Genomic DNA, 22101 nt, shown 5'->3' on the forward strand with positions numbered 1-22101 from the left:
CATAATAACCTCTTTCTACCCTCCAGACAGACTTAGATAGTGAATACTAGACTTTACCCTCAGACAGACAGTGAATACTAGACTCTCTACCCTCCAGAGAGAAATAGATAGTGAATACTAGACTCTGTACCCTCCAGACAGACATAGATAATAAAAACTAAACTCTCTACCCTCCAGACAGACATAGATAGTGAATACTAAACTCTCTACCCTCCAGACAGACATAGATAGTGAATACTAGACTCTCTACCCTCCAGACAGACATAGATAGTGAATACTAGACTCTCTACCCTCCAGACAGACTTGTATAGTGAATACTAGACGAAGTGGCAGTGTAGCTGTGTAGAGGGGAGCTGTCCCAGAGAGGCCAGCCAGAGTGAGGAGCTGGCAGGTGCTGTGTGTGCCAGAGAGCCCAGCTGGTGGAGGGGAGGTTATCTGATGCTGCTGGAGAGGGTATGGAGCTGGGGCCAGGGGCAGGGCCAGGGGCAAGGCAAGGGCCAGGGCCGGCATAATGACAGGACTGGAGTGGGCGTTGATCTCTCCATCTCTCCTCTATGGGCCATCTCTCCACTCCTCCTGGCTGCGATGCTGCTGGCTCTGCGCTGCTCTTCCACAGCCCTGCTGGAGGTGTGAGGACAAGGCTGCTCTGTGCTCCTCCGGGGCTGTGTGGGGATGGCTCAGGAGCAGCCGGCTGGGCTTTGAGGTGGGGTCAGAGTTCCAGGAAGCTGGATCAGGAGGTGAAGTACTCCTAACACACCCTCTTACTGTGGCATTCAGTTAACACTCTGCAGAGTGTTGTTGAAGATGTGAGTTTGTGTTTCGTTGTTTAGTTTGACAAGGCTGGACATGACGCCGCGTCGGCAAGATTGTAATCATACCAGCGTACAAAAGACCGTTGATTAGACTTGCATGACATTTATTTGAATAAAACAGTATGCACGGGTAAGTAGTTCAGCAGAATGTATTGATTATTATACACTCTAACACTGTAGCTTTTGTGTAGGAGGTATCAGTTCTGTTCTCCTCCCCTGAAACTATGTCTAATTTCAGTTCTGTCAAGTTTATCTGTCTGGTGTGTGGACACAACAAGTTCATGTTTTGTCCTACTTTTGGATCTGTGGGTTTGCAAGAGACCACATGTGTGAACTTGGTGCTGTGTGACAAAGACCAGCAGTCCTAGCTCCCCCCTCCCCTCTCTAGACTGGTCAGGTGACTATCAGCAGTGAAATGCTGCTCTCACACAAAAACCCTCAGGGACTAGCCTCAGCCCCGCCCCCTTTCTGATTGGCCGAGAGTCAGAAAGTGGAACGTGTCTGTGCTGTGTTTGTGATCAAGTGTGATGTTGGCGGCTCAACAAATATCCTTTTTTCTTTAGCAGTCCAGCCACACCAGGCTCAACCCCTCCCCCACCACCCTACCCGCCTGCCCCCCCTGCCCCCCTGGTCTGGTAGCTCCAGATGGGTTTTTTTTACAACTCTGGCAAGCCGCTTTTAGTTATAGCTCGCAGAGAGAAAAGGTTCCCCCACAACGTGTCCATTGTCCGGGGGTGAATCCCTCCCTCCAAGACCTCCGTGTCCCAGCCTGGGGAGTGAAGACATTCCTCAGGCTGTCCTCTCTCTCTGGACGCCACACTACCTGGCCTGGCCTCGGGTGAGGCGGAGGCACGGGCCCGGGGATTTGCATCCTATTTGTGTGCTGGAGGTGGACGTTATGGATGTGTGTGCTGTGCGTTCGTACGGTTGCCATGACAGGGTGGTAGCCCTGGTCGAGCTGCGTGTCTCTGGGAACAGGAAAGGGGCTCCCTAGAGGGGGTGCCTACTTCCGCGTGAGAGAGAGGAGACTGAGAGAGAGCTGCTTGGTTTTACTCCCTGTAATGATAGGGGGGACGTCCTGGCAGGTGTGTGTGTGTGTGTGTGTCTTTGAACTGGCTCGGTGTGCTGTTGTACAGCCGACGTACAATTGTTTACCGATTCGTGCGGATCTGTGACTGCAGGGGGAGGGAGAGGGAGGACGAAGGGAGGGCAGTGGCGTCGAGGGTGGCTCCCCGACTGTCTCCTGTACAGTATAGTCGATCGGTCTGTTTGTTTCCAGGTTTCCATGGTCCTCGAGGTTGTCATAGCAACTCCCCCCCCCCCCCACCTTCGAGGTGGATGTTCTGCGGCATTTTCACGAAGCAGCTCCAGTGTATGTCTGTGCGTGTGTCTGTGTCCGTGTGGATGTGTCTGTGTGTGTCTGTGTGTGTGTGTCTAGATGAACTGGATCCAGGACGGAGCTGCAGGCTAGCACTCTCTCCTCCTTCTCTCCTCCTCCTCCCTCTCCTCCTGTGCCTGTTACATACACAGACTGCCCATCAGTCTCACCCTGTTGCAACATGCTGTTCTACACCAGCCAGGCCACAATACGATATGTGGATCTGAGAGTGTGTGTGTGTGTTTGTTGCTAATAGGGAATCCAGCGGTTACGCAATAAGTGTTGCACATGCCGAAATTGCAACATGTGTCTCCATTGTGTGGGTGTGTGTATGCGTGCATGTGCTTGTGTGTGTGTGTGTGTGTGGACATTTGGGTGTGTGGATGTGTGTGTACATGTTTACGCATGTGTGTGTGTGTGTGTGTGTGTGTGGACAAAGAAGTGTTGCCGCAGCGGCAGGGTGGTGGTGTGTAGTGTAATGATTGTGCTGACTCAACCTTCTGTGGTACAAGCCTGTGACATCATCTACTACCCCACACCGTTCTTGATCATGTCTCTGTGTTAATGCAGCCTCTCCGGTCTGTTCCTCGCCATACTGTAGGCTGTGTGTGCTTCCCTGGGAGAACGGGAGACGAAGAAAGAGAGAGAGTGTGAGAGAGGGGTGAGAGAGATAGAGAAGAGATAGGAGGATTTGTTTGAGGAAAGGGCAGGCCGGAGAGTAATGATTGTAGCTGTTGGCAGATGGTCCATGGAATCAGACCAGCTGCAGCTTCAGCTAGCTATCCTCTCCTCCTCTTCAGGTCTTCTTCTCTCCTCCTCTCTTCCTCTTCAGGTCTTCAAATCTCCTCCTCCTCCTCTCTTCCTCTTCAGGTCTTCTTCTCTCCTCCTCTCTTCCTCTTCAGGTCTTCTTCTCTCCTCCTCTCTTCCTCTTCAGGTCTTCTTCTCTCCTTCTCCTCTTCCTCCTCTCTTCCTCTTCAGGTCTTCTTCTCTCCTCCTCCTCCTCCTCTCTTCCTCTTCAGGTCTTCTTCTCTCCTCCTCCTCCTCCCTCTCTTCTTCTATCTGCTCTCTTCTTTTCTCTGCGTTTCTTTTCATTCTCCAGATGCACACATCTGCCCTGGAAAGAGGCCTAGGGGAACAATTATGCCCCGCCCCTTCCTCCTCTCTCCCAGCCCAGTGCTGTGGTCAAGCTGACTCGCCCCTCTCTCCCATCCCTCTATCTCTATCTTTGTATTTGTCCATCATAGCGGTGTGTGTAAGGTGGGAGTTGCAGGCTGAAGTAGGGAGTTTGCCGGGTGGGGTTGGGTGTGGTGAGGTAGGGAGTTGCGGGGTGAGGTATTGGGTCAGGAAGGGAGGTTCTGGGTGAAGTAGAGAGCTTTCCAGCAGCTATATCTGTCATCTGGAGTCACTGGGAAACAGAGCAAGCAGAAAGAGTCACACCAGGAGACCGATGACCCTGGGCCATACCCTGTGGAGGAGTCAGTCATAAATGACATCCAAGAGTGTCACATAATCTTATCTGCTGGATTAGATGTATGTCCGTCTATCTTGCATGTCTTCTACTTCCTGGTGTTTCATGTCCTCCCATTGGTAAAGAAGAGACAAAGATCCAGTAGATCTCATAGACAGATCCTCCTGATCCTGCTAATCCACCTGTGGAGATTCATCCACACCTCCAGCCTCCTGGAAGCCTCAGTATGATGCTGGTAGCAGGAGGAGACTGACCCTGGCCTCAGTATGATGCTGGTAGCAGGAGGAGACTGACCCTGGCCTCAGTATGATGCTGGTAGCAAGGGGCAGGACAGTTCAAGGCCTGTTTTCCTGAGTCAGACATTGTGCCAGTTTCCTCTGCCGTGCGTTAGTCTGTCACTGTGTGTTTGTGTGAGGAAAAAGGCCTGATCAGCTGCCTTCATACCAGGTTAGGTATGAAGAGTACTAATAAGGAGCTGGCAGAGACGCAGGAAATATTTTCCTAACCGAGGGGTGTAAAATATGTGGAGGAGGAGGGGGGAGCAGAACAGAGGAAAGGAGGAAGAGGAGAGATATGGGAACAGGGGAAAGAGCGGAAACCAAAGCGTGTTTTGGGAAGCCGTTTTGGGAACTCTCGATGTCAGAGAGATAAAACTGACTGTGAATACCATGTCATGTAATAATCGTAGAACATCCCCATTGAGGGACCTGCAGGAGGGGTTTTAACTCTGGAACTCCAGTCAAATCCTCTAACCAATGAACTAAATATATCCCCCTCTATACAGATAAAACACGTCAGTGTTCGTACATAGAACAGTAACCGGATGCTCACGGACCAAATGTATTTTTCCCCTCGTGCGACACAGTCATTTCACCATGAGAAACCTCCATGTTCCAGCGAGACACAACTTTCCCTGGAGCTGATCTGAAGCAGGCCCAGATTCCTCCGGATCCTGACCCCTGGTGTTTTTACAGCTCTGCTCAACTCTGGAGGCCGGGAGGAGGGAGAAAGGGGAGGCTGAGGGGGGAGAGAGGGGAGGCTGAGGGGGGAGAGAGGGGAGGCTGAGGGGGGAGAGAGGGGAGGCTGAGGGGGGAGAGAGGGGAGGCTGAGGGGGGAGAGAGGGGGATTTAAGGGGAAAAGCAGCAGACTTGAGGGAAAGAGGGAGACAGGATATTTATGACCTTGAGGTCCTCCCACAGAAGTATGCTTATGGTGTGCTCTGTTACATATTGGATGTTGTAGTAGAAACTGCAGTTCAGACAGAGCCTAATGCGTTCCAGCCATGGGTTCTTGAGCCACACGGTCCCTTGAGACCACAGACAACAGAGGGAGTGATGTCACTCCGGCTCCTGCCTGGGTCAACAGCCTTCAGAGCACTGCTGACCACAAACACAGCCAGTCATGTGATGCTGCGGCAGGCTGCCAGAAGTGTTCAGTGTCCCCCTGCCAAACTCCTGACTGAACCACAGAACAGCAGACAGCTGGAGGGCTCAGGAGCTAGGGACCAGGGGGTAGGGGCTAGGGGTTAGGAACTAGGAGTGAGGGGCTAGGAGCTAAGGGTTAGGGTCTAGGAGCTAGGCTCCCGGAGGTAGGGGCTAGGGGTAGGAACTAGGAGTTAGGAACTAGGAGTTAGGAACTAGGGGTTAAGGGCTAGGATTTAGGGGCTATAGGAGTTAAGGGTTAGGGGCGAGGAGCTAGGGGCTAGGATTTAGCTCCAATCGTATGTTGCTTTGGATAAACGCGTCTGCTCAGTGAAATGATTGTAAAATGAATTTAATGTAAAAGGAAAAATGTTTAGGAACTAGTATGTAGGAGCTAGCTACTCGACGCGAGGACAGAGGAGTCATTTGTTGGGTGCTAGGAGACGAGATGCTGCCTGGCAAAGGGGGTCAACGTAGCTGTCCTGACCTTCTGAGTTAACAAGCTACTCTATTCCGGCATTCTCCATCTGTTCTCACAGTGAGCTTTCTCACATCTGTGTTTTCATCTCATACAAGTCTCTTTCACTTCCTGTAATGCTTTCATCAGGTCAGCCTCTGTGACTGGGTCAGCAACCTTATTACCCCGTTAGCAGCTATTGGCTAGCCTCCAACACATCTATTGATTATGGGCTAATTAAAGAGCCCCAGGAACAGGACTTGGTGAGGGGAGGGGGGTCCATACCTTGGGGGGATGACTAGGACTACATTAAGGGGGGTGGGGGGATGTGCAAATAATGTATCAAACGCATCTCTACCCTGTCCTGGCATAAGCCACATGAACCATGTCCACTGGAGGTCATCAGCCTCCCTCCACTGGTGGACTACAAGCCCTAGTTCCAGTTCCTGCTCTGCTCCGTCGCCATGGCCAATGTCTGTTCGTCACTATGCACCATGACAGGTCTGCTTCACTGGAGGTGTGGGGCCTAATCTTGGTCCTGTTTATGGTTATGGTTATGGCCCTGGCCCCGGCCCTGGCCCCGGCCCTGGTTGTAATCATCCCAGGATCTCATAAAGCCGTGCCCAAGGCGGAGCACAGCGGGCTGCCAGCTCCTGTTGGGCGAGCGGGCGGGCACAGCTGTGTTCCATCAGGTTGCCAGCATGCCAACCATGCCTGGGAGTTGTGGCGTGCACTACGTCATGGTAACTTGTCTACATACCCTCTCTCTCTCTCTGTCCTTCAGACCTTCACAGCCTGGTGTAACTCCCACCTGAGGAAGGCCGGCACGCAGATCGAGAACATCGAGGAGGACTTCAGAGATGGTCTGAAACTCATGCTGCTGCTGGAGGTCATCTCAGGTCAGCAGCTTGTCCACCGCCATCCCCACCCTCACACGCCATACACACACACACACCCTCCTCTCACACGCCATACACACACACACACCCTCCTCTCACACGCCATACACACACACACACCCTCCTCTCACACGCCATACACACACACACACCCTCCTCTCACACGCCATACACACACAGACACCCTCCTCTCACACTCCTCACACACAGATCCTCCTCTCTCTCACACGTGTGTCTAGGAGAGCGTCTGGCCAAACCAGAGAGAGGCAAGATGAGAGTCCACAAGATCTCCAACGTCAACAAAGCTCTGAGCTTCATCACCGGTAAAGGAGTGAAGCTGGTGTCGATCGGAGCAGAGGGTAAGTGAAGCATCGTCTGTGACCTTTCAACCCGTCTGAAGATCATGACCCTTCAGTTGGTCATTGTAGGGGCGTGTCTCAGTATAAGACTAATCAATTCTAATTAGACAATACACAGTGTCAACTGTCCGATACAAAAGGATTGTGTTGAACCTTTTGACTGTAAATACTGAATAATGTACTCCTTCTTGTTGCCATGGCAGCCCTGGCTGCTTCTCAGTTCAATGAGGCTCATATTCCAGTGTGTGTGGTTCTTTAAATTCTAGGTGGTTCTGTAGGTTGTGATGAGAGTGTATGGTCCTCTAGGTTCGAGGTGGTTCTGTAGGTAGTGATGAGTGTAGTGTGTGGTTCTCTAGGTTTAATGTGGTTCTGTAGGTCGTGTGTGGTCCTCTCCACACTGGTGTGGAGTGTGTGGTTCTAGGTGGTTCTCTAGCTGGTGTTTTGCATTGCACATTCTGAGTAGAGGTCTCTGGCTCGGCGTTCTCCTCCTCTCCCCAGGGACTAGGGGATGATGTTCAGCACTCCCAGCCTCATCCCTCTGTAAACACGTCTTGAGCAGAGTAAATACCCCAGTCTCCTTCATACACACACTCTGGCCCTTTTGCTTAGCATGTGTGTTTGTGTGTGCATGTCTACTGTCTACCGTGTGTGCGTGTGTTGATTGTAGATTCGTGTATATACCCTCCTCAGTTTGTTTCAGGACCTCGTGATGACAGACTTCACGCGTCACCTGACTTGTTTGCATCCCTCTTGTCTTAGTGGTGTAGTAGCTAGGCCGCAACCAAGACAAACACACGGAAGGCCCTGGGTCTTAACACTAAGGAGCCCCTCCCCTCCCTGCACATGCGCTCACACACACACACACACACACACACACACACACACACACACACACACCAAGGAGCCCCACCCTGCACACACACACACAACCCCCCAAAAAGTCCCTGCACAGACACACAAACACAAGCACACACACACACCGACGAGCCCCTCCCTGCACACACACACACACAAACAGACACATGCACAAACACAAACCCATCCAGGTTCACCTCAGTCCGATGATATCATTGGATCGGACTGACTCTGATCTCTGCCTCCCTCTTTCCTTCTCTCTCCATCTGTACCAGTCTTTTCCCCTCTCTGTGTCTCTCTTCCTCTTTTTCTTTGTCTCTACGTCTTTAAAGTAGCTTTAGGAAGAGTTTTCTTCTCTCGCTTTTCTATCTTCCTATGTCTCTGTCTCTTCGCCTGTGTATCTTTCTTATTCACGTGTGCTCTCTCTCTCTCCTCCTCCCGGGGTTAATCCACACAGAGGCCAGTATAAAAGGGCCTAAGCCAGACCAGCATTCCAGACAGATTAGCCGATTGGAATCCCCTCTTGGACGCACAGCCCTGCTGCCCAGCTCCCTGGGAGTGTGTGTGTGTGTGTGTGTGGGGGGGGGGGGGGTCAGCGGACACCGCCAGGCTGGAAGTGGAGGGGGCAGAGGGCCATATGACAAAGGGTGGGGGAAGAAGATAGTTTTACAAATGGAATTAACAGGATTTGTGTTCTTCCCTGTGGTCGATCTGTCATGTTCAGGATTAATCTGACCAGAACAAAAATATTAGTTTTGTTTTACGTCCGTTCGATTAACAGGATCCTCCCCTTGGAATTCCCTTCAAGTTGCTGGTTCCCAGAGCTGAGTCTGCTGACTGGTTAGCAGTGCAGACATGAGTTGATTTTCAGACCTGGTCCCTGCAGGCTATATCTAATTGGCTGTGACCTCCAGGATGTGCCTGATTGGTTGGTCTCTCCCGGGAGCTTCTGATTGGCTAAGTTGTGGCCTGGTGTTTTATGGGATTCGAGGGATAAACAAGGAAACAAGTGACCCAGGGGTGGGAATCATATTCATGTCAACAGTCATGTGTGTGTGTATGTTTGTGTGTGTGTATGCAAGGTGGGGGGTGATTAAAACTCAGCTGATTCCACACCCATCACCACAGCTGCTGTTTTGCAGATCTTATTTAATCACCTTAATAATGACTACCTATTGACAAAACAACCCAACCACACCCCTCATAATTAGCTGAGACTAACCTGTAGCCATTAAGCTAAGGCCAGTGTATTAGCTGTAGCCTATTAGCTGGGACTGTTAGCTGCTGCAGCCTGTTAGTTGAGACTAGGTGTATAGCAGTAGCCTGTTAGCTGAGGCTAGGTTTATAGCAGTAGCCTGTTAGCTAAGGCTAGGTTTATAGCTGGGGGGAGGGGGGGGGGGGGGGGGGGGGGGAGAACGTAAGGGAGATACCCTTTCCAAAACTTTTAAGGGCATAATAGTTTGTGAAAGACCCAGAGAAACACAAATACCCGACGAGGCAAAATCCCCGACAATTTTGGATTCCCTGCCGGACGCATTTTTTAGGTCTCGAAAAGAGGACATGTCTGGGTAAAAGAGGACGTCTGGTCACCCTATGTTAGCTGATACTGCTAGCTAGAGGGAGCTAACATGGCTTCCTGTCTTCTGCAGAGATTGTGGATGGCAACGCCAAGATGACGCTGGGGATGATCTGGACCATAATCCTTCGCTTCGCCATCCAGGACATCTCCGTGGAAGGTAGCGTAGAGAGTGACCCTCTTACACCCTCAAACAGGATGAGACAATCCTGCTTAGTTTTTTTCTCCTCTTATTTCCATGTGAACACAACACACGACAATCATGGTTTCTTTGCATTGTTGTGTTCGAAGTATAAAATGTCATACTGTGTGCTGCTTTGGTCACTCTCCAGGATTTCTGGGAATGATTCATTTAAAAGGTCTGGTTTGTCAAGGTAAAATGGCGAGGTTTTCACTCGGTCACCTCCCCCCTCCCACAGAAACATCTGCCAAAGAAGGCCTTCTGTTGTGGTGCCAGAGAAAGACTGCGCCCTACAAGAACGTCAACATTCAAAACTTTCACATCAGGTAAGCCTTCAGTCCTGGACATTTCAAGGGAGAATACGATTTGAATATATAAAGAGCTAAATGACCGCATTTGAATGTATAGCTGTAGATAAAGAGGCTTGGGCATGGACACAGTGCAGATGATAAGAGCAGTCAGCTAAGACATCACTAATAGAAAACACTGCCAGTCTGGGAACAGACAGAGTTAATAGAAAGCAGACATTATAACCACAGTCTCATCTCAGTCACACATACCAGACTGTCAGACTGAGAGAGAGGAGGAGGAGGAGGTGGGAGCAGAGAGGAACGATCCGGGGGAACTCGCTCTTCCATTTTGTCCTCATGAATTCAGTGGTCGTGTGTCACCTAGCAGGCCCTATTGCTGCAGCAGTGAATAACTGAATTGAAAAACAAGGGGAAGAGCAGGCCCTGTGAAGATGAAAGCTGAGGCAGGAAGAAAGAGTGATGGAGGGAGGGAGGTTTCTCGTCCTGTCAGAAGAACAGAGGGCTTGTGGTTGTCCACGGGAAAGGACTCCCGGCACTGGGAAGCTCCTTTGATCTGTGGACTCGTGGGAGATGATAACAGAGATCGATTTCAGCCTGGAGATGATGGGTCATCGAGAGCTGACAGAACAATGACCTCCCTGTGAGCCCCTCTGCTCCTCTAACCACTCTGCTCAGGTACACCGTGGAGGCTCCATTGTTGTCCCATCTGGCTTCCTCTTCACAAGACACTGGGATCCACCATGTGTTCTGTGGTGTATGTTATTGCTCACGATAACAACATGATAACGCCCTCAACGAACACTAGGACCTAGCGTACCCCCCTGTAGGTTTACACCCCTGGAGATCCCCTCTGACCTCTGTTAACCCCTGGTAGTGTCGAGGTCTGCCATGGCAACACTGTGAACCCACGAGGAGAGATCGGAAGGCTCGATAGAGAACGACCTGCCATCGAAGGCATTGTTTATTCATGGCCTAGGCCTCTCATCTGTTGTCTCCCTTTACACAGCGCCTCACTACTTCTTATTGTCTCCCATTCCTCTCTACCTCTTTGCCTTCACCATCCTCTTCCCCCTCTTCTCCCTCTCCCTTTACCTCCTTCTGAACCCCTCCCCTTCTCTATTCAGCTGGAAAGATGGCCTGGGATTCTGTGCTCTTATTCATAGACACCGTCCAGAGCTCATTGACTACGGGAAACTGCGCAAGGTGAGAGGACAGGGCGTTGTGCCAGTTTGTACTTCCTCCAGTTGTCACTGACCATCAGACTGTTAGACTGTTACATGTTTTTCAAAACTGTTACAGACATAAGGGGATCTTGTGAGCGGACCTACAGATTATTAAGAGACCGTATGACTGTTACAGGCCTACAGTAATGTTGCCTCAACACAGCAGGACAGGCTGCTTAAATGACGCTTAACCTTGAACTGTGACACTGCTGAACTTCCTTGTAATCCAATAAAACGCTTCCCGTCTCCTCTCCCTCTGGCAGGATGACCCCATGACCAACCTGAACACGGCCTTCGACGTGGCGGAGAAGTACCTAGACATCCCCAAGATGCTGGACGCTGAGGGTGAGCGAGGGGTGGGAGAGGGTGAGGGGTAAGGTGGGGGGCAGGGGAGAGGGGGGGCGGGGCAACCTTCCGTTTGGGTTCTGGAGGCGGTGTCTGTGTTTGAATCTGACTTTCAGGTGCTGGTGCCGTCCGTGGGCTGTCGAGGGCTCCGTGTGAGAGATGCTCTCTGTTCTTCCCTGGACAGACCCTGGGGAGCTGGGACGCCAGTTCTCTCTTTCAGACTCCTCTTTTTCAGACGTTTGGAACTGGTTATATGTGTATAAATATGGAGTTTTGGAAGTATGTATGTGTGGCTGTATTGTGTGTGTGTGTGTGTGTGTGTTTATTGCATCAAGCCCATTCAGCTTTTCAACGCTGACAGACCCTTATGAATGAATGCACCCCGGAAAGTGTCACCTTCAGGCCCTCCTTCCTGTCATGTGTTTAACCCCCCCCCCCCCCCCCCCCCCCCTCTCCTTCCAGACATCGTGGGCACGGCCCGCCCGGATGAGAAGGCCATCATGACCTACGTCTCTAGCTTCTACCACGCCTTCTCTGGTGCCCAGAAGGTATCCCAGGATGCAATGCTCTCCCCCTTACTCCCTCACTCCACTTCCTCTGTCTGCTAACGACACTCTTCTCTCTCTGCAGTGCCCAGTCTCGTCCCCAGGGGGCACTCTCCTACTCTGTCCGCATGGTTCACACCACCAACTGCATGATGGGAAAACGGGCTGCTATTTTGACAATGGGCACAAGCAAAAGTCTCCAGTCTGACCATGCCCCATCCTGCCCCGCCTCACCCCGCCCCATCCCACCCCATCCCAAAACACTATTTACTCCTTGTATATACCCACTGACACAGTAGACTGCTCTTAGCAAGTCTTGTTGCTAACAGAGACGTGAATGTTATATTATGGGCTGGGATGAAGAGCAATGCAGAAAGAGCCAAGGGCTGAGGAGAAAGACATTCATCACACACAGCTCCACACGAGCAGACAGCAGTGCTCTGAGGGCTGTGTGTTCCTCCCAGCCTCCACAAGCCCCTGCTGAAACACGAGAGAAACTACCGAAGGAGACATGTGCGACCAGAGGCACTGCACTCGTCTTTTCATAAAAATTCAGTGGTTTGGAGTGGGTGGTGTTTTCCTGTTGCTTAACAAGCAGGGTTTTAAAGTGACAGCGAGAGTTTCCGGGGTGGATGCAGGCTGTTTGACTCCTGACTTGACAGCTGCGTTTGAGTTGTAGGGCAGAACAGGAAATGGAGCTTCAGACAGTCCTCCATTTCCTGTTCGACAGCTGAGACAGAGACAGAGTCCCGTTATATAAGTTCTCCTCTGATTGCAATAACAGAATCAAGGAGCGCATGGCCAAGCAGCTGTGTTTAAGCAGAGAAAATGCCTCTGTTTATCAGCTTAGAAGAGGAAGCAGAAACGCGTTTGTTTAATAGGATGTGTCGGAAAAACTGAAGTCAGGCTGCAAGAAACAGATACCCCCCCCCCCATCCCCAACTCCTTAGACTGGTGAACAGTGTTGGACGCGTATTTCAGTTCGCACTGTTCTCTAAACCAGCTGGATGAATGCTGTCCCGGCTTCTCCAACCGTAGTGACACTGTTGGTGTTGTGAGACCAGCCTCCTCAGACTGCAGACGGCTTGTGCCCATTGCCGCCTCCCTGGTGATTGCGCCCTCTACTGTCCTTATTCGTCTCCGCACTCCTTTACTCTGCTTTCCTCCCTCTTTCCCTCCTCTCCCTCCCTCTGTTTCCCGGGCAGATATCATTAGCACCTTGAGGCCAGATGAGAAGGCCATCATGACCTATGTGTCGTGTTACTACCACGCATTCTCAGGCAAGCAGAAGGTGAGCTCTGCCCCAGCCCTCCCACAGTCCTGACCAACCCTCCACCTCTCCTCCTCCTCCTCAACCTCCTCTTCCTCACCCTCCAGTCCTCCCATAGTGCCATCCTGACCAACCCTCATCCTCCTCATCCTCCCATACCGTCTGGTCTACTGGTCGTGATGTTGTGCCAGACAGCGAGCAGTTTGACCCTGTAACCCTGGGGCTCCAGCTGACGTTGGTGTTCCAGTAGTGTAGGAGAGCATGGCGTCAGATGACGTAACTGCGCGGTCCAGATTAGCCTTTTCAATCCCATTACCCGGGACTCGAGCACACCTTCTCACGTACACAAACACACGCTCGCACGGTCACAAATCAAGCACGGTCTTCTCTTTTCCTTTGTGAAGGATCGTGGCCTAAGGACATGAGGTCGGGGGACCGCGCCCTGCGGGGGCCTCCATGTCTGTTCAGCCTGAAGAAGAGACAGACCGTGACAGCCAGATTAGGCCTCCACAGACGCCATCCCAAATAACGGGGGCTACCTAGCGCTCATCTTCCAGCACACATCCTTTACGTCTCCTTATCAGTCCTTATCAGGATCCGCTTCTGATAATGGGGTTAGGACCTCCTGAGGAGAGATGCCGCTCACGGTTCGCGCTGCCCTCCTATCAGGTTGGCGAGGGTGGCAAGATTTACACAAACAGGAAGCAAGGGATGGGTATATCCCAGTGGCGATATCCCTTTGACTGCAGAAGTCGCAGGGTTTCGAATCCTCCTCTGTACGACGTTTTGGAAGGTAGGGTTTTGGAACGTCTGCTCAGTGAACACATTATCAAGTCCTGGTGCAGAGACTGTGGAAGCTCCTGGCTGACGGGGCCGGCCAGTAACCTTTACACAAACACACACACAGACACCCCATCTCCCCCGTCCCTAACAAAGGAAGCCAAACCTGTCTGCATGAGGAACAGCATCATTGTGAGTGATGGCAGGACACCATATCTTCTGTCGGTGTGTGCTCTCTCTGTCCACAAGCTTTGTCTTTCTGGCTAAGAATACCTCCCTTTCGCACAGACCTCCTTTTCGCACAGTCGTCAATTTCTGTCTGATCTCTGACGTCTTCTCTCTGTGTGCGTGCGCGTCTCACAAGCACACGCTCAGATCTTCTGTCGGTGTGTGCTCTCTCTGTCCACAAGCTTTGTCTTTCTGGCTAAGAATACCTCCCTTTCGCACAGAAACACCTACTGCTGTTCATATTCCATTTCTGCTGAAACGCAGTCACATACTCACACCCCACACATACTTGTGTAGAGGACAATACTGTCTAACTGAAACGAGGGTGTGTGACACACCGGGCCAGTTCAGTAAAGGAGACCGACAGAGGTGTGCTGGGTCGGCTCTGACCTCTCTTAGGCCCGTCTCTCTGGCAGGGGCTGAACGCTCCACTCCCGCAGGACTGGGAATGTAGGTGGAGGACACATGCACACACATCGAAGGGCTATAAAAAGACAACCGTGAAGAGAGGAAGGTGCCCCGGGACACACAAACACACACACATACATGTGCACACACGCGTAGTGTACACACACACACAGACGCACGTTAAGTACCTCAGGGGTCCAAAGTCTCCTGGGCCATCCCAGGTAGAGAACGACAGGAAGTCGTGTATTTGAGATGTCCTCTACCTGTCCTCTGTCTGTCTGAACTCACCACGACAGTACACTAAAATAGACAGTCGTCCTGTGCTGAGGTCAGTCTGGATTGAGTTCCAGCCCACAGCCAAAGCTTCTCCCATCAATAAACCGTCCTATGAGACTGCTAGGCAAAATATTTATCCAGCTCTGAGAGGATAACTATGATAGGATGACTAGTAGGCCAACAATGAAGGTTAACTCTGCTAGGCTAAATCTTATAGGCAAATTCTGGTTGGCCAACTCTTGTGGGCTAACTATGCTAGGCCTACTGTGGTAGGATAACTATATCCTACTAGAATAACTACTGCGCCAACTCTGGTAGGTTAACTATGCTAGGCCAACCCTGGTAGGATAACTATGCTAGGCCAACCCTGGTAGTATAACTATAGCATACTACATTAACTATGCTAGGCTAACGCTGCTTCTTCCCCCACCAGGCAGAAACAGCAGCTAACAGGATCTGCAAGGTGCTGGCGGTGAACCAGGAGAATGAGCAGCTGATGGAGGACTACGAGAAGCTGGCCAGTGATGTGAGCGCACCCCCTGTTCCCCCTCCTCTCTACCCCTCTCTCCATGCACTCTCTCACCCCCCTGTTCCCCCTCCTCTCTACCCCTCTCTCCATGCACTCTCTCACCCTCTCACCTCCCTGTTCCCCCTCCTCTCTACCCCTCTCTCCATGCACTCTCTCACCCTCTCACCTCCCTGCTCCCCTCTCCTCCCATCCCGGGGGTTGCTCAGTGCAGTTTAGGGATGTTAAACTAAACAGGCGATCAATAGAGATGATCAATGACATTTTAGATATCAATTTGTAGCTAAATCTGATGAATAGGTAGAGTTGTACTTTGCTTGAAAATGTTCAAACTATTTAATCATTTTCTTTGTCTTTGTCTTGACCCCATTTCTCTGTACTGGTTGTCCTTGTAATTTCCCTTTATACCTGCACGTGTTCTCCCATCCTCTCCTCCTCCTCCCTCTCTGGTTTTTCCTTCCATCCTTTCCTTGTCCTACTTCTCTTTCCTACCTCCTCTCTTCCTCTTCTCATCCCTCCTTCCATTTCTGGTGACCCCCCCCCCCCCCCCCCCCCCCCCCCCCCGCCCCCCTCCAGCTGTTGGAGTGGATCCGCAGGACCATCCCCTGGCTGGAGAACCGCGTTCCGGAGAACACCATGCAGGCCATGCAGCAGAAGCTGGAGGATTTCCGGGACTATCGCCGCCTCCACAAGCCCCCCAAGGTGCAGGAGAAGTGCCAGCTGGAGATCAACTTCAACACCCTGCAGACCAAGCTTAGGCTGAGCAACAGGCCCGCGTTCATGCCCTCCGAGGGCAAGATGGTCTCGGTAGGTCCCGTTGCAGAACTGCACAGCAAAGCACAACATAGCACAGCCTAGTACAGCCTTGCAAAACGTTGAATTGCACAGCTAAACACAACAGAACACAACAAAACACAGTGGGGCACTGCACAACAGGACGTGGCACAACCAGGACAGCACAGCGAAACAGCACAGCATTGCACACCACAGCCAACTCATGTACCAGTAGAACACACTCGGTACTGTAGGTTGGCACTTATGTTTGGTCCGTGTATTTGATTCTACTGCCCCTGTGGTTCTGCTTCCAGGACATCTCCAATGCTTGGGGAGGACTGGAAGGGGCAGAGAAGGGCTACGAGGAGTGGCTCCTCAACGAGATCCGCAGGCTGGAGAGACTGGACCACCTGGCCGAGAAGTTCCGCCAGAAAGCAGCTATCCACGAAGCCTGGACCACAGGTGAGCACACCTTGTCAGACACCGGCAGTCCTTACACACTCGCGTCCCGAATTCCAGACTTTTACTTTTCACTAGGTGCATCCCTTCGCATGCAGTATGCATATGATTGGGTGTGCTACTGTAGGTCACCACACCTTAAACTGGAGAGGTTCGTACCGGCTGTCTGCTGTGTGTGCGGCTGACACCTCTGTCACTACTCAAAGGGTTTATTATCATTCATAGTTTTATGTATGTTCCCAATGAGCAACTGGTTCTGTTGCAAGACCAGCATTCAAACAGAATACAAAACACAGCTAAACAGCCCACAACAGGCCCCCTTTAATAGACATATAGCAGTGGGAATGAAAGGATGTCTGTACTTGTTACTCCTAACAGAGGGTAATCTGAACCGAGATCCTGAAGATAAAAGCTGAAAGTCAGCATAGAGAGGTTGGGTTGTGGGTCAATAGCCAGAGAAGCATGCTGACTCACATACTGCAAAATGCTACTGGATGTAGGAAGACATCCTGGTATTTCTGGTGTATCGTATTAGAAATATGTGTTGGCACATACTAAATATTTTTCTGGCATCATAAATAGCATGGTAGGATGAGTATTAGGACTCAGCCTCTCATTAACATCTGACTGCTTGTTCACTTGTAGGAGTGCTGCAGTAACCCTGCAGTGTAACTCTCTGTCGCCCCCTGCAGGCAAGGAAGAGATGCTGCAGCAGCGCGACTATGAGATGGCCTCTCTGTCGGAGATCAAGGCGTTGCTGAAGAAGCACGAGGCGTTCGAGAGCGACCTGGCTGCCCACCAGGACCGCGTGGAGCAGATCGCCGCCATCGCGCAGGAGTTGAAGTAGGTCTAAGGTCACTCTGGGGACCGGACCGGGGGCGGGGCCAGGAATGGTGACATGGTTCTGCGAATGCATTTGCAATGGGGGGCGGTTAGGGACAGGTTTGGTGTCGGGCTTAGGTTTAAGATCAGGGTCAAGGGTCAGGGTTAATCTTACCAGCCCTGTGCTCCTCTCCGTGCCCCAGTGAGCTGGACTACTACGACTCCCCCAGTGTGAACGCCCGCTGCCAGTCCATCTGCGACCAGTGGGACGCTCTGGGAACGCTGACCCAGAAACGCAGCGAGGCTCTCCAGGTGAGCGGGAGGAGGGCAGGTGGGTGAGGTGAGGTGGGGAGAGGGGGAGACGGGGAAGAGGGCTGAGGCGACCCAGCGAGTCGCATTTCAAACGTATCCTTCATCCTTTGTGGTCCCGTCGTCCCTTGCCCTCCTGCGAAACAGCGAACCGAGAAGCTGCTGGAGACCATCGATCAGCTGTACCTGGAGTTTGCCAAGCGAGCGGCGCCGTTCAACAACTGGATGGAGGGCGCCATGGAGGACCTGCAGGACACCTTCATCGTCCATACCATCGAGGAGATCCAGGTCAGCACCAGAGATGGGGGGCTTTGACGTGCGCGTGTGTGTTTTGATGCTCGTGTGTGTGTGTGTGGTTTGACTGTGTGTGTTTGCACTTGTGTGTGTGTGTTTCAGGGGCTGAGCACCGCCCATGAGCAGTTCAAAGCCACTCTGCCCGAGGCGGACAAGGAGAGACAGGCTATCCTGGGGATCCACAACGAGATCGCAAAGATCGTCCAGACCTACCATGTGAACATGTCTGGCACCAACCCTTATACCGCCATCAACCCCCAGGAGATCAACACCAAGTGGGACAAGGTCAACTCCACAAGCACAAACACATCACACTGTGAATAGCAGATGCTTTCACCTCGTAAAGGACTTAAAATCCATTCGTTCTTTGTAAAGTTCATATTGTAAACTTCACATTTTTGAGCTGACTCAATGATATTTTCAAGCTGTATTCTGCAGGACCCTGGCTCTTACACTCTACTTTCCAAATGTCATGGCTTCTCGTTTACATTTTAGTCTTCTACCAGACTCTTTTACTAAGTAAAATACTTAGAGTAGCCAAATTATTGTAAACTTGACATTGTTAACTTCAGATTTTGACCAACTCTGAAGTGATTTGCGGGAAACTTCACATTGTACCCTCCCATTTATGTGCGGGTTCACTATAAACATTGACGAAACGTTACATTTTAAACGTAACATTTCTGAGGTGATTATCCCTAAACTTGACACCTTCTTTGTATGTTGTTGACTTCTCCGTCCCCTCCTCAGGTCAGACAGCTGGTTCCTCAGAGAGACCAGGCCCTGATCGAGGAGCACGCTCGCCAGCAGAACAACGAGCGGCTGCGCAGACAGTTCGCCAACCAGGCCAACGTCATCGGACCCTGGATCCAGACCAAGATGGAGGTTAGTTGATGACTGTGGATGTCCCAGGTTCCTCTGAGCCCACAGGGTCGTAGCAGTCAAGGGCGCCACAAGGAGTTCTGGGCCTCTTTTGTTTGATTATCAATTGGGACCCTTCAAACTGGAAGCCTAGCAACCATAGCAACGTACACTCAAGGACTCTTTCAGCTGCCACATGGCTCCCTCCGTTTGGTGTAGTTTAGTTGGATGTCACCCCCCTCTCCTTGTGGGCACGTGTTGTATCGTCTTGCCATGTGGGCTACTCCTCTGGTCCTTCTCCTGCCAGGCTTCCTACCCACCTTCCACACATAGAACCACCCAGCGCCCTCTGTGGGTCTCCAACCAGTCCCTGCCTTCCGTCCACCCGTAACCATAACCCCCTAACTTTCCCCCCTCGCTGTGTCTCTGAAGGAGATCGGCCACATCTCCATCGAGATGCACGGGACCCTGGAGGACCAGCTGTCTCACCTGCGTCAGTACGAGAAGAGCATCATCAACTACAAGCCAAAGATCGACCAGCTGGAGGGAGACCACCAGTTGATCCAGGAGGCGCTCATCTTCGACAACAAGCACACCAACTACACCATGGAGGTAGGACCACGACGACAACAGTCAACGACAGAAACCTTGACTTTCAGTAACCCCCATTTGGTTTATTTGTATTTTTTTGCGTGTGTGTGTGTGTGTGGGACATTCTCACGTTGTTCATCCCCCCCCCGTTTCCCCCCCGCAGCACATCCGCGTGGGCTGGGAGCAGCTGCTGACCACAATCGCCCGCACCATCAACGAGATTGAGAACCAGATCCTGACCCGCGACGCCAAGGGCATCAGCCAGGAGCAGATGAACGAGTTCCGAGCCTCTTTCAACCACTTCGACAGGGTGAGTGTCCTGGGAGGGGCATGGGGGGGGGGGGGGATGGGGGACGGGAGACGACGGTGTCCTGGGACTGTGTGGGAGGGGTGGGAAAATTTTACGGGAGTGGGGGCACCTTGAGGGTAAGGAGGAGGGGAGAGATAGACAGTGTCACTCATATCTGCACGGTAGCTGCGAAAGAGGCTCATTTGTGACACAGATACACACATCCACAAGTGTGTTCTTTACACTTGTAGGGACCAGCAGCAAAGCAAGGTGGTTGAGGTGAGAACAAGTATCTGGAGGTTGTGCTGTTGTCTGTTTAATACTGACCCCGGAGTGTTTAACCGTAGGTGCAACCCCAAACTTAACCAAGGAGTGTGGCTTGTTTACATTATGTTTTTCTGTAACACACAGCACTTGAATGAAAGAGCTCGTTCAGAGGAATGAACAGTTGTGCTGACAGAAAATCAAAAAGAAAATACATTTACAATACGGTTGTTTCTAGATGGAAATGTACTTTAATACATTTACTTAGATTAGCAAAGGCATATATTCCTTCAAAAGGAGCAGAACTCAAATGTCTCTTGCTGTGTTAGCTACCTTCTGCCCTCAGCTCCCCCAACTACCAGGAGAGTAGTGTTTACAACAAGGCCCCAGGGCGTCGGGAACACCACCGATTATGAATGAGTGTTATGAGTGTTATGAAGCCTTAACTCATTCACTCCTCCTTTCATCTCTCTCTCTCTGGAGAGAGAGGAGAGCCTCCACCTCAGCCATCCACCCACAGCTCTGCTCATGGTTAATCAGAAGACCCAGCAAAACTAGGGGGGTCTGGGGGCATGTTCCCCCAGAATACATTTTTGAAAATATCCTTTAAAATAGTGTCCTCTAGTGGGTTTTAGGAAGAGAAATTAACACATATACATTTAAAATATGTATATGTTAAAAAAATATATACATATTATCATTACTTATTTTATTTATTTGTTATTTGGGGGGTTAATGAAACTTTTAGGGGGGCTCCAGCCCCCCCAAAATAGGGCTAGATCGGCCCATGCCCTGGAGGTTTCTCTCTGACACCGTATGATAGGGATCGTGATCAGAAGGGTCTTTAGGTTCAGGGAAAGTTCCGAAAAGGTAAATGAAATCTAGTGTTTTATCAGTAATATCCAGTGAACTTTGTGTTACAGTAACAACCAGCGATTAATACATGTCCAATCAGGCTAATGTATTATGTTAATATCCAGTGAAGCTAATGTATTAAATTAAAGTCCAGTGAAGCTAATGTATTATAATAATAACCAGTGAAGTTAATGTATGTATGATATTAATATCCAGTGAAGGCAGTGAATGCTGTATTTACACATGAAGGTGTGATTAACCCCTTCACTGCCCAGTGTTCTGCCTGCCACCTGCACATTAACACCTCTGAATGTCCCAGCACAGCAGTGCTGCCACCTTGTCACCTGCCAGGTGCTAATGACGATGCACTGTGTTCTTTGTTGTTCTGTCTCCCCTGCATGCCTCCTTCTCTCCGTCCCTCCCTCCCTTCCTTCTTCCCCCTCCCTCTGCATGACACACTCCCCCCCCCCCCCCCAACCACCCACGCTCCCTGCCAACCTCACTGCCCCCCTCCTTCACTGTCACACCCTGTGCGCTGCATGGCCCGCGTCTGGACACCCCCACCCCCCCAGGACCACTCGGGCACTCTGGGTGCAGAGGAGTTCAAGGCCTGCCTGATCAGCCTGGGTTTCGATATCGCCAACGATGCACAGGTACTGACAGTGACCTCACCCCACGGCGAGCAAAGTGTTAACCCTGTTTATTTCTTCCTTTTTTGTCTTTTTTTTTTCTTTGTTCCGTACTTTTTTCCATACCTCCATCCTCTACATCCCTGCTCCTGTCTCTCTTCTCCTTCTCCACCTCTCTCTCTCTTTATACCTCCCTCTTCTTCTCTTCTCCCTACCTACCTCCCTACCTCCTCCTCTTCCACCTCCTCCTCTCCCTCCTCCCCCTCTTCAACCTCCTCTCCCTCATCCTCTCTCTCCTCCTCTCCCTCCTTCTCCCCTCCCCCTTCCTCCTCTTCTCCCTCGTCCTCTCTCTCCTCCTCCTCTCCCTCCTCCTCACCCTCTCATCTCCTCCTCTCCCTCCATCCTGCGTGCCTACATGTCTTGGTTGCTGATCCGTATAGAAGAGAACAGGAATGATGGAGGCCGAAGACTTCAAAACCTGCCTTATCTCCATGGGTTACCACCTGGTAAAACCTAGATATACACCTCTCCAGCGCTCTCACCAGTCACTGGACAGTCTGTTACTGAGGGCTCATGGAGATCTTAGATCCTGTGAACACTCAAAGAACAATGGTGTCTAACTGTGTGAAGAAACTA

The 22101-nt window shown here is 51.3% G+C and overlaps 1 protein-coding gene across 4 annotated transcripts in view; it reads left to right on the forward strand.

Moving 5' to 3' along the window:
* Window positions 1-22101, forward strand: part of actn1 (actinin, alpha 1) — a 30915-nt gene that overhangs the window by 6436 nt on the left and 2378 nt on the right. Inside the window, exons 2-20 of one of the 4 annotated variants that reach the window (XM_047046192.1) lie at window positions 6321-6435; window positions 6675-6794; window positions 9299-9385; window positions 9645-9732; window positions 10842-10920; window positions 11204-11285; window positions 11748-11833; window positions 15226-15318; window positions 15895-16125; window positions 16407-16554; window positions 17244-17394; window positions 17577-17685; window positions 17830-17970; window positions 18079-18261; window positions 18727-18861; window positions 19270-19449; window positions 19592-19738; window positions 21409-21489; window positions 21906-21971. In XM_047046192.1, the coding sequence (XP_046902148.1) occupies window positions 6321-6435; window positions 6675-6794; window positions 9299-9385; window positions 9645-9732; window positions 10842-10920; window positions 11204-11285; window positions 11748-11833; window positions 15226-15318; window positions 15895-16125; window positions 16407-16554; window positions 17244-17394; window positions 17577-17685; window positions 17830-17970; window positions 18079-18261; window positions 18727-18861; window positions 19270-19449; window positions 19592-19738; window positions 21409-21489; window positions 21906-21971 (2322 nt within the window). Of the gene's footprint in view, window positions 1-6320; window positions 6436-6674; window positions 6795-9298; window positions 9386-9644; window positions 9733-10841; window positions 10921-11203; window positions 11286-11747; window positions 11834-13035; window positions 13122-15225; window positions 15319-15894; window positions 16126-16406; window positions 16555-17243; window positions 17395-17576; window positions 17686-17829; window positions 17971-18078; window positions 18262-18726; window positions 18862-19269; window positions 19450-19591; window positions 19739-21408; window positions 21490-21905; window positions 21972-22101 lie in introns of all 4 variants that reach the window. The other 3 variants (XM_047046174.1, XM_047046184.1, XM_047046203.1) reach the window with 3 other exon arrangements.

This window comes from Hypomesus transpacificus, chromosome 3, assembly GCF_021917145.1.
Source record: "Hypomesus transpacificus isolate Combined female chromosome 3, fHypTra1, whole genome shotgun sequence".
NCBI lineage: Eukaryota > Metazoa > Chordata > Actinopteri > Osmeriformes > Osmeridae > Hypomesus > Hypomesus transpacificus.